Source organism: Piliocolobus tephrosceles, chromosome 5 (genome assembly GCF_002776525.5).
Source record: "Piliocolobus tephrosceles isolate RC106 chromosome 5, ASM277652v3, whole genome shotgun sequence".
Lineage (NCBI taxonomy): Eukaryota > Metazoa > Chordata > Mammalia > Primates > Cercopithecidae > Piliocolobus > Piliocolobus tephrosceles.
The window spans coordinates 153,001,757-153,014,312 of NC_045438.1; the positions used below are offsets into that span (position 1 = coordinate 153,001,757).

General features: G+C 47.1%; 1 protein-coding gene across 3 annotated transcripts in view; it reads left to right on the plus strand.

Annotated features, from left to right (window-relative positions):
• Positions 1-12,556, plus strand: part of DTNBP1 (dystrobrevin binding protein 1) — a 153,144-nt gene that overhangs the window by 139,696 nt on the left and 892 nt on the right. For all 3 annotated transcript variants that reach the window (XM_023209822.2, XM_023209823.2, XM_023209824.2), the window contains 2 exons: positions 4,184-4,339; positions 11,596-11,736. In XM_023209822.2, the coding sequence (XP_023065590.1) occupies positions 4,184-4,339; positions 11,596-11,736 (297 nt within the window). The remainder of the gene's footprint in view (positions 1-4,183; positions 4,340-11,595; positions 11,737-12,556) is intronic.

Consider the following 12,556-nt stretch of genomic DNA (forward strand, 5'->3'; position numbering starts at 1 on the left):
ATACTTACGTAAGGGAAGGCACTCAGATTGTCCTTTTTCGATTTTACAGTCAACCAGATTTGATCAGGGACCTGAATTCGTACAAACAGCCTATTTGGAGTAATCCCATATTGCTGTGTAATAGATAACCACAAACATAACAGTTTAAAACAAAACAAATTTATCAGCTTCCAGTTTGTAGGGCAGAAGTCTAGGCAAGGTGTGACTGGGTTCTCTGCCCAGTGTTCCATGAGGTTGAGCTGCGTTTTTTTCTCGAGGCACTGGAGAAGAATCTGTGTGAGGGCCCTTCAGGTCACTGCCAGAGTTCAGGCTCCTGGTGATTGTGGTGTGGAGGCCCCTTTTCTTTCACCTGCTGTCAGCCCAGGACTGCTCTTATCAGCCCTTGACCTCTTGATCCATCTGCTTTGACCTCTCAAAGTGCTCGGATTACAGGCGTGAGCACCGTGCCCGGCCTAACCCAGAAGTCTTAAGTCCAAAGTCTCATCTGACACAAGGCAAGTCTCTTTGACCTAGGAGCCCATAAAGTCAAAAGCAAGTTAGTTACTTCCAAGATACAATGAGAGTACAGGCATTGGATAAATGTTCCCATTCCAAATGGGAGAAATTGGCCAAAACAAAGGGTGTACAGGCCCCAAGCAAGTCTGAAATCCAGCAGGGCAGTCATTAAATCTTAAAGCTCCAAAATAATCTCCTTTGACTTCATGTCTTACATCCAGGTCATACTGATGCAAGGGGTGGCTCCCACGGCCTTGGACAAGCTCTTTCACAGGTTGGCATTGAATGCCTGCATCTTTTTCAGGTGCATGGTGCAAGCGGTCAGTGGATCTACGATTCTGGGCTCTGGAGGGCGGTGGCCCTCTTCTCACAGCTCCACTACGCAGTGCCCCAGTGGGGACTCTGTGTGGGGGCACCAACCCCATATTTACTGTTTGCACTGCCCTAATAGAGATCTCCATGAGGGCTCTGTCCCTGCAGCAGACCTCTGCCTGGACATCCAGGCATTTTCATACATCCTGTGAGATCTAGGCCAAGGTTTCCAAACCTCAATTCTTGACTTCCGTGCACCCACAGGCCTAACACCATGTGGAAGCCGCCAGAGCTTGTGGCTTGTACCCTCTGAAGTAATAGCCCGAGCTGTACCTTGTCCCCTTGTAGCCACAGCTGTAGTTAGAGTGGCTGGAATGCAGGTGCCATGTCCCAAGGCTGAACAGAGCAGCTGGGCCCTGCACTTGGCCCACAAAACAATTTTTCTTCCTAGGTCTCTGGGCCTGTGATGGGAGGGGCTGCTGCCAAAATCTCTGACATGCCCTGGAGACATTTTCTCCATTGTCTTGGCACTTAACATTCAACTCCTCATTATTTATGCAAATTTTTTCAGCTGGCTTGAATTTCTCCCCAGAAAATGGGTTATTCTTTTCTAGTGCATCATCAGGCTACAGAATTTCCAAATTTTTATGCTCTGCTTTTCTTGTAAACATAAACTCCAATCTCAAACCATCTCCTTGTGAACGCATAAAACGGAATGCTTTCACAATAATCCAGGTCATGTCTTGAATGCTTTGCTGCTTAGAAATTTCTTCCACCTGATAGCCTTAATTATCTCTCTCAAGTTCAAAGTTCCACAGATCTCTAGGGCAGGGGCAAAATGTCACCAGTTTCTTTGCTAAAGCATAGCATGAGTTAGCTTTACTCCAGTTTCCAATAAGTTCCTCGTCTCCATCTGAGACCACCTCAGTCTGGACTTCATTGTTCACATCACTATCAGCATTTTGGTTGAAACCATTCAACAAATCTATAGGAGGTTCCAAACCTTCCCACATCTTCCTGTCTTTTTCTGAGCCCTCCAGACTGTTCCAACCTCTGCCCATTACCTAGTTCCAAAGTCCCTTCCACGTTTTCAAGTATCTTTATATCAATACCCCTCTCTCTCCAGTACCAATTTACTGCATTAGTCACTATTCACACTGCTATAAAGAAATACCTGAGGCCGGGTGCAGTGGTTCACACCTGTAATTCCAGCACTTCAGGAGGCCGAGGCAGGCAGATCACTTGAGGTAGGAGTTTGATACCAGCCTGACCAACATTGCAAAACCCCATGTCTACTAAAAATACAAAAAATTGGCTGGGCGTAGTGGCGCACACCTGTAATCCCAGCTACTTGGGAGGCTGAGGCATAATAATTGCTTGAACCCAGGAGGCAGAGGTTGCAGTGAACTGAGATCATGCCACTGCCCTCCAGCCTAGGGAAGAAAGTGAGACTCCATCTCAAAAAACAAAACAAAACAAAACAACAACAAACCCTGAGACTGGCTAACTTATAAACAAAGGAGGTTTAATAAGCCCACAGTTCTGCATGGCTGGGAGGCCTCAGGAAACTTACAATCATGGTGGAAGGGGAAGCAGGCTCCTTCACAAGGCGGAGAGTATGAGCATGTGAAGGAGGAACTGTCAGACCCTTATACAACCATCAGATCTAGTGAGAACTACTCACTGTCACGACAACAGCATGGGGGAGACTGTCCCCATGACCCAGTGACTTCCCTCCCCTGACATGTGAGGATTACAATTTGATATGAGATTTGGGCGGGGACACAGAGCTAAACCATATCACATGCCTTGAGGAAAGGTTAAACCCCTGGAAAGTGTTTATAGCTGGGAGATTTGGGGTTCTTGCTTGAATGACCCAGTGAAAGTTGATTATGTTAGTGTTCTTGCCTTATATATTACTGACTCGGGCCTACCTTGAAGGGTCACTGGTCACTTAAGTTATAAAATTATTTCATATCCTTTCATATGTTTCATGTCAATATTGGGTTAATATTTCTATCCCAGATTTTCAGATGAGAAGGTTAACTGATTAAGTTGTGTGGCCAGTAAACACTAAAAAGCCAAGACTAAATACTTTGTAATGTACCATGATGGCTACATATTTACTTTTTTTGTTCCTAACTTTTTTTTTGCGGGGGGGGGATGGAGTCTCGCTCTGTCGCCCAGGGTGGAGTGCAGTGGCACCATCTCAGCCCACTACAACCTCTGCCTCCTGGGTTCAAGTGATTCTCCTGCCTCAGCCTCCCAAGTAGCTGGGACTATAGGCGCCTGCCACCATGCCCGGCTAATTTTTGTATTTTTAGTAGAGACAGGGTTTCACTGTGTTCAGGATGGTCTTGATCTTCTGACCTCGTGATCCGCCTGCCTCGACCTCCCAAAGTGCTGGGATTACAGGCGTGAGCCACAACGCCCAGCCCTGTTCCGAACTTTTTCCTGTGGTAAAATACACATAAAATTTACCATTTTGTGTATACATGTAATTTGTAAGTGTCCAGCTGAGTGGTATTAAATATATTCATGCTGTACTTCCATCACCACCATCCATCTCCAGATCTCTTTCATCTTGTAAAACGGAAAGTCTATACCCATTAACCACTAAGCCCCTATACCTCTCCCCCACCCTGAGAGCACCACTCTTCTTGTCTCCATGAACGTGATTGCGCTAGGTACCTCATATGAGTGGAACCATACAGCATTTGCCTTTTTGTGACTGGCTTATTCCACTTAGCGTATGTGCTCAAGGTTCATCCATGTTATAGCATGTGTCAGAATTTCCTTTCTTTTTAAGGGTGAATAGTATTCCACTGTTACACACTTTTAACAAACATGCCTTGAGAACTTACTGTGTGCCAGGCACTGAGCTGAGTGACAGCATGTTGAAATGAGTCATATATGGTCACAGTCTTGCAGGGACTCCAAGTCCTTAGCAATTGCACTGCAATTTGTAAGTCAGCTGCAGAAGTTTAAACACAGGGATGTGGAAACATCTGGATGGAGCAGCAGACTCCACTGGAGTTAGCAGAAGGACGACCTGAGAAGCTAGTCTTGGAAGGTGAACAGCTGTTTGTGACTGACGAATGGGCGATGTGGTGGGAGGGGGGAAGGTTGTTCCAGCAAAGGGAACAGCACATGCAAAGGTGTGGAACAAAGGGCCTGACTGCCCAGGTAGGGGGAAGCAGTGCAGCAGATTGGGGGGGCAAGGAGGCCAGCTGTACACACGGTCGGGGCACCAGCCCGAGTCTGTCAATGCAGCATGACTCCATCCACTTGGAGGGGGGATGTGAGCAGCTGTTTATACCCATTTCCTCTCTCAGTCCCTTTTCAAACCCTAACCCCAGTTATTCTGTTTCCTCAGCTGAACTAGATGCAGAGCACGCCCAGAAGGTCCTGGAAATGGAGCACACCCAGCAAATGAAGCTGAAGGAGCGGCAGAAGTTTTTTGAGGAAGCCTTCCAGCAAGACATGGAGCAGTACCTGTCCACCGGCTACCTGCAGATCGCAGAGCGGCGAGGTGAGTTGGGGCCGGGGCTGCTGGAGCAGGGACTCACTGGCTGTGCTGGGTGGCGATGGGCTCCTGCCCCCGGAGCAGGGCATGAGGCAGAGTCCTCAGAAGTCCCGTTCTGTTATTAGACTCCAGCAACCAAAATGTGTGCGTCGGGCCACCTATCTCGTGCCCTGATTTTGCCTCTTCTATCAGTCTAGGCTTTAGTTGAAGATATACTTTTTTTAATACCTCTAAAGATTACAGATATGGCCAGGCGTGGTGGCACGGCTCATGCCTGTAATTCCAGCACTTTGGCAGGTCAAGGCAGGCAGATCACCTGAGGTCAGGAGTTTGAGACCAGCCTGGCCATCATGGTGAAACCCCGTCTCTACTAAAATACCAAAAGTAGCCGGGCGTGGTGGCGCATGTCTGTAATCCCAGCTACTCAGGAGGCTGAAGCACGGGAATCGCTTGAACCCGGGAGGCAGAGGTTTCCGTGAGCCAAGATCGCGCCATTGCTCTCCAGCCTGGGTGGCAGAGTGAGACTGTCTCAAAAAAACAAAGATTACAAACACAAATTAGGCTTCTAGAAATTACCAAAATGGACAAAAGGAAAATTGCCCTTAATTCTCCAGGACAGAATAATCCCTGTTACTGCTTTGTGTGCATTCTTTCTAGTCTCTGTCGGGTCTGCTTATTTAATTGCGATCTGACTGGACCGTACATATATATGGCTTTGTCTCTAACTTTTCTTCATGTTATATAGGACTCTTTCCCCCTGTTGTTAAAAATACTTTGAGAGGTTGTGTGTCAAAGGCTGCGTCTTTTTGTCATGATGTATCCTAATATATTCTACCAGTTTTCCTAGCTGAACATTTAAAATCTTTCCCTCGGTAAATAGTGCTGTAAGGAACAAGCCGATTAGATGTCCAGACACTGAACTCCTTCCCAGCTTTTCCTTTGGAAGAACCCAGTGACTCGGAGGTGCAGCAGGGGTGAACAGGGCAGTGGCGCCGAGCAGCTCACATTTTCCCACCAGCCTGCACCGCATAGGCAGGACCAGACCCCAGGCAGCGGGGAGACCCGTCCAAACCTTCCCCTGTTTTCCTGCCCTCCCATTCTCCTGAATTTCTCGTCACCTCCTGGACACCTCCCTTACCTCCCAAATCTCAGCCTTCATCGTCTCCCCACGCTTGCCTGGCCCTGGCCTTTGTTCTCTCTATCCTGCCCCCAACCACATCCTCCAGGAGTGTTTCTTCCTTGTCATCCAGTTCTGTGTCCCCTCCAAGGAGAAGTTAAAGAAATCCAAGAATGAGGCCGGGCGCGGTGGCTCATGTCTGTAATCCCAGCACTTTGGGAGACCAAGGTGGGTGGATCATAAGGTCAAGAGATGGAGACCATCCTGGCCAACATGTTGAAACCTCGTCTCTACTAAAAATGCAAAAATTAGCCAGGCGTGGTGACATGTGCCTGTAATCCCAGCTACTCAAGAGGCTAAGGCAGGAGAATCGCTTGAACCCGGGAGGCAGAGGTTGCAGTGAGCTGAGATCGCACCACTGCACTCCAGCCTGGCGACAGAGTGAGACTCCATCTCAAAAAATAAATAAATGCATAAAAAGAAATCCAAGAGTGAGGAAAGAAAATAATGTTGAGAAAAATAGATTAATAGCAGTGGCTGAAGACCTCATAGTGTGCTGGTGAACGCAATCAGTTAGTTGTGAGGATGATGCTTGTTTACCTTCCAACGCACAGCGTAGGTTTGAAGCTTAACGTTCTCTAGAGTCAGCCTTCGCCGTTCTTGTAACCGTGAGCCTGCATTTGTCCTCCGTGCGTTCCTCCGAGTGGACGTACAGGATTCTGTTACTTCCGTGTTTGCTGCAAGTTGTAGAGAGTGGCTTTCCATGGCTCCTTTGGGAGGAAGGAGAAGGTTTGCTCCAGGGATTTTTATCCTGCTATGGGTAGAAGCAGAGAAGGACACTGTTTTACCCCCGCTGCCATAACGAAACCATGTGGACTGGGTGGCTTGAACAGTAGACATTTCTTTTCCCTCAGTTCTGGAGGCCTCAGATCCAAGATCAGGATGCTGGCGTGATCGGTGTCTGATGAGGGCTCTCTGCCTGGCTCATAGACAGCCCCCTTCTCCCTGTGTGTGCACATGGCCAACAGTAGGGTGGAGCCCTCTGCTGTCTCTTGGTATTAGGGCTAATCTCGACCACAGGCACCATGTCCACCTGACCTCATCTAACCAAATCACCTCCCAACGGTCCCAACTCCAGGTATCCTCATCTTAGGGGTTAGGGCTTCAACATACAAATTTTAGGGGGACACATTCAATCCATACAGATACACCCTGGCCAACCTGCAAATTTGAACATAATGACACACTGCAGCAATGTCATAGAAGAGATGCACTGATAATGGACAGCCACAGAAACTCTGATTGGTGAACAACTTAACTCTATCTTCCTTCAGTTTAGCACTTGCTGGTGAGCCCAGAGGAAGCACAGAGAAATGAAAGTGCCTTGAGAGGAAGCTCCCATTATAGGGAGAGCCACGGACATTCCGTAGCCGGCTTGGAAGGAGCAGCTTCTGTTGATGACCAGCCCCTGGTGACAGGGACAGGCAGGCACTGCACCTCCTCCACAGCTAGCAAGGCACCGGGCTGGCAGAGGGAAGCGTCTAGCAGCTGCCTGCCAGAAATACCTGCAAGGAAATACGAAGTGGTTAAATTTTCGTGGTTTTGAGTATCTCAAAGATTAAGTTTCAAGAAAATGTTGGACTCATGTTTTTAAGGTAAAAATCAGGCACATGTTGTCAATATATGGTTTTGAAAACTTTGAAGAAGAAAATTGGAGGCTCTGGGCTTTTTAGCTTTCTCTTCAGCTAGAGCTGAGGGACAGCTGCACACGGGAATCGGACATCCCATTGCACGGCTGTGCAGAGCCGGCTCTGACTTCCCAGCCTGACGAGCCACAGCGCCTTTCTTAGGGAGGAATCTTCATCTCCAAGGATTAGTATTAATTTAGGAGAATCAATCAAAAATTTAAAAACTCTGCAGCAAACATGGTGTTTTGGACTCATTCCACTACATCAAAATAGCAGTTGGAATTTCACTTTCAGAAGCATCATTTCTTAATTAAGACAAGGCCATGGCAAGTTTTATCCCGAGAATCATCAGAGGAAGGGGTGAAGGCACTTCTGTGCCACTTGGATGGTGCTGAGGCCGGATGGCCCCCCAAGCACAGAGGCTCTCAGGCTTCAGGACTGACGGCCGTGCCGGGAGGGCTGAGCAGCAGAGGGGGTCTCGGTGCCACCACAGGCCCCGCAGAGCTCTCCGTGCCATTAGACATCATTAGGTGTTTTGTAAGACCCTAGCCCAGGTTTGATCTTCTGCCTGATATGACTGCCATTTTCTTAGAAAAGCATTTTTATTGCTTTCATTTTATTGCTGAATGTCAGGGTAGCCTGCAGTTACTTATTATTAATCACCTCGGAGATGTCCTGGTCTGTGCCTGGGTTTTCTGGCTCTGTATTCCCATAGATTTCAGGCTCTTGTGTCTCTGAATCAGTAGTTCAGCAAAATGGAATCCTATGGAGCCAGGGGTGTGCCTGCTTCCGAGGGATTGACTCAGCTCTGGGATGCTCCAGAGTGGACCCAGTGCCCTGGGAAGAGAACGAGGTTTGGGGCTAGTGATCAAATTACAATTACAGTTAGAAAAGATAGAATTGACAGGCAAAAGTGCACCTAAGTGCTGTGATTTTGAGAATCATCCATACTGATACATTCACCTCTCATTTGATTTCTATTCTTAAATAGTCATTTCCATTGAATAAATGTAATTTGTTCATTGTTGTATTGATGGGTATTTGTTTCCAGTTTTCTTCTTTCATACAAACAATGCCGGCACGGACTTTTTTTTTTTTTAGGACAGAGTCTCGCTCTGTCACCGAGGCTGCAGTGCAGTGACATAATCGTAGCTCATTGCAGTCTAGCACTCCTGGGTTCAAGTGGTCCTGCCACCTCAGACTCCCGAGTAGCTGGGACTCCAGGTGTGCGCCACCATGCCTGGCTAATTTTTTAATTTTTTAGAGAGATAGGGTCTCACTATGTGGCCCAGGCTGGTCTTGACCCTCCTGGGCCCAAGTGATCCTCCCACCTGGGCCTCCCTAAGTGCTGGGATTACAGGTGTGAGCCACCACACCTGGCCTTGGACATTCTTATAATTTGTCTGTCTGTACACATCCGTAAGAGTTGCTTTAAGACCCAAGTCTGAGCTTCTTTGTTCTTTCTGCTGTTTCATTAACTTCTCTTCAGTTTTGCTTTCTTTGGGCGTTTGTTTTTTTCTAACCTAAGTTGAATATTCAGGCTTGGTTTTCAGCGTTCCTCTCTGGTAAGGCATTCAAAGCTATGGATTTCTTGCAGGGGTACCGCTTTAGTTGAATCCTACAAATTTTGGCACTAATAATTTCTGGGTAAATTTTATCATTAGCATTTCATATTTGATTTGTGAACTGTTTATAAATGTTTTTAAAAATAATTAGATATGTGAAAGTTTTCCTAGCAGTTACCAATTTCTAACTAAATTTCATTGTGATTGGAGAATAGGATTTCGATTTCTCTTACTAACTTTGGGACTGCTGATGTCAGCCATCGAATCGGTATAGTGACACGCGCCCAAGATCACGGATATCATGTTTTCATTGTCATTATGCCATTTTTTAACTTTAAAAATGTAACCAAAAGTAGAAGTTTTAGATTATCTTCCTGGTGAATTGAACCATTTAAAAGTCACTAAGTACTACTCTTTATCCCAGTATTACTTTTGTTTCCCATTAAAATGTATTTTGATATTAATATAGCTATATCAGCTTTCTTCTTTGTTTGCTCATTATATCTTTTCATTTTTTAAGAAACATTTTCATGTTTCTGTGTCTCCATATTTGCCTCCTGTGAACAGAAGGTAGCTGGATTTGACTTCAGTTCAGTCGTATAATCTCTGAACTGGCAAGTTTGGCTCACTGACATTTCCTGTGATCACTGACACACTCATTACCATCTTATTTGGTGCTACAGAATTTTCCTGAAAGCTTTTCCTATGCTTCTTAGTCCAGTTTTTTCTCTCCTAAGTTATACTCCTGCCCTTTTCAAGAAGATGGCACAGAGAAATTTTCAAAACGGAAGTCAGAAGCCAAAATCTAAAAGACAGAAAGGCCTTGGCAAAAGGCTTCCGTAGGTCAGAAAGGAAAGCCTCAGAAGCGTGCCCCCAAAAAGAACAAGCCTGACCAGGGTGCCATCAAATTCCCCTGACCACTCAGCCCTGAAGATCAAGCCCAGTGAACTGCTGTCCCTGTGTGGCTGAGCTCAACCCTGGCCAAGTCCGAGGCAGAGCAGGCTGGCTCAGTTGGTGGGGATGATGCTGCCAAGCATGGGACCATCTAAACCATAACACTTTTCCCCAACTGAAAATAGGAATTACTCTTACCTCTCATTTGAGTGAACTTTAGTGATTTTCTGAGCCAGAAGATAGTGAGACTCACTTTCCTCCCAGATGAAGCCGTAATCTCATGTCCTGTGGCTCTGAGCACCCTCCTCTCCGTCCCCGTGTCTTTGTTCAGGAGGGTAATTTGGCCCTGGTGACTCCTTGTTATGACTGTTCCATTCCAGGTTTTACATTAACTCACACACTCACACGTCTCTTTGCTTAACATGCTTTCTTGCACTCAGTCCTTCCTTCGCTGTGCCTCCAGCAAGAGCAGGCTTGTGATGACGTGTTTCTTCTTGGTCTCTGCTTCTCCTCTCCTGGATCTTAAATGATACCTAATGTTACACCATTTTAGAGATGACATCTCTCTCTCCTCTTTGAACTTACTCCACAGTCTTCTGGCTTTTATTATTGTTGTTCAGAAGTTGCCTGTCATCCTAATTATTTCCTTCTCTTTCTTAACCTGCCCTCTCTCTCTGGCTGCTTTTTAGAGAGCCTTTGTCTTTGATGTTCTTCAACTTCAAAGCAATTGATGTAGGTGAGGATTGCTTTGATCTCGCTTGGAATGTTTTGCTTTTTAAATCTGGGTCCCGATGTCTTTCATCGATTTGGGAAAATCATCAGCTTCTTTGAATAGAGTTCTCTTCCCTTCTTGGCTCTGGGGAGACGTGACCAGATGCTACGCTTCTGTGTCTCGCAGACCTCTTATGCTCGCTTGCATTTCCCTTTGTTCCGCTATGCTGCATTGCACAGATTTACTCACCCTGCCGTCTAGTTTATTCATTTTCTTTGGGGCTGTGACTGTGCCCCAAGTTTGAGATTTCAGTCTCTTCTACCTAGTCATTATTTGGCTCTCTTTCAAATGTCTGTCCTTATTTTTGACACCTTGTTTTTGACTCTACCTTTCCTGTGACTGCAGTGTGTGAACAGCCATCTCAGGTTCTTTAGCAAGGATACTGTTTGTTTCTGCTGCCCCTCACTCGGAGTGGCTCATTCCATGTGTGTTACAAATGCCAGATTGGGTTGGGATTGACTTTGTATAAACCAAGGTTAAGGGAGGGTCATTCCAGAAAAAAATTGCATTTGCTTCTGCCAGGCATCCCCATGGCTAGGATAACTTATGTGGCTTGTGGTTTTCTGGACCATAGAGGTAGTTTGCCTGTGAGGAAAGACCTGTGAGGTGTCCCGTGCTCAGGGCCGGGCGGAGGCTGACCAGGCACGTGCTGTTTCTTGGAGTCGCCGTCTGCTGGTGGGCTGGGTTTTGTTCTCTCCTAGTCTGTGCTTCCACTGCAGGGAGCTCTTGCAGCTTACAGATGTTCAAACCCCTTCAGCCATCAGGCCTGAGAAATGTTCCAAGGACAGTGGAAACTCCACTTGCAATGAGAGGACTGTGCCTGCCTGGAAGGTTCGGGGCAACTGTAGGCAGGAAGCAGAGTCCTGGCTGGCAGGGAGGAAGGTCGCTAACTGTTGCTGCAGGAATGTTGGCCTCCTTGAGACAGGCTGAGGGTCCTACTCCAAACAGCCGGAAATCGCTTAATGCAGGGATTGGTCTTCAGCGTCCCGAAGGGCTGGGGATGAGCAGATTAAGGAAAGTGTAAAAGGTGTAATAGTTGCCAAGGGTGATTTAGGATGCATTTAAAGTGCCAGACTGGCATATGTCATCTACTAATATGTTGCTTCAAATTCCGTTTTGAAGTAAGCTTAGAAAATGCAATGTAATTAGCCTAATGCCGATGGAAGATCACCTGTTGAAATGATATTAAAGACGTGTCCTTCCTCGGGTTGCTGATCTCTCCGCAGAGCCCATAGGCAGCATGTCGTCCATGGAAGTGAATGTGGACATGCTGGAGCAGATGGACCTGATGGACATATCTGACCAGGAGGCCCTGGACGTCTTCCTGACCTCGGGAGAGGAGAACGCTGGGCTGTCCCCCGCCTTAGGTAGGGTTGACAAACTTGCATCAGCTGAACCGGGGCTATGCCGATGCCACTATACCGATGCCAGAGGGAGAAGTGAGAAACATCTGCCAGTCACTTACACACAAACCCCCAAGCGCACAGCCAGCTCCTGGCTCCCCTACCCCACGGTTCCACATGGCTGTGTGGCAGCTGCAGCAGTGGTGTGGTTCCTTCATGAATTCTTCTCAAAGATTTGACATGCTCCACTCCGGTAACTCTGGTGAGTTGAGAGCTTTCTTGTTTTCCCTCCTTTACCACCGAGAAATCCATCTGAGTCTGCTCCTTGTGATTAAGGACTGGCGTTTGCAGGGAGGTGCAGACTCTCCTGCGTGGCTCACACGGAACTCTTCCCTCTTGAGGCGGCAGGCATTTAGGGGCATGCCGGCTATGGGGCAAAGCCATGGTGTACGTTCAGCTCTTGGCCTGTGTTGTAAAACTTAGTTGCGTTTCAGTTCCTTTCATCCCTTCTCAAAATTTTGTTTCACATTCATGCAGCAAATATTGAGCGAGGTGCCAGACCTGTACCTGGGCTCGGTGCATTTCAAATTTCAGACCAGTTCTTCTGGCTGGGTCAAGGCAAAGCTCAGTCCTCCTGGCAGCACCGCAGCCATCTCTGGAAGGTTCTACCATTACCACGGTTTCTGCTTCCTCTAAACTTCTCACCCACTTCTCCTGGCAATCTGTCAGAACAGTGTCATCCCAGGGAAGAGAAGGGGCTTGGGTGCATTTGCCCCCATCCTGAGAAGGCCGGAATACTGAAAACCAGAATGAACCCTCACCCAGAGTCAAGGAAAGATTTAGA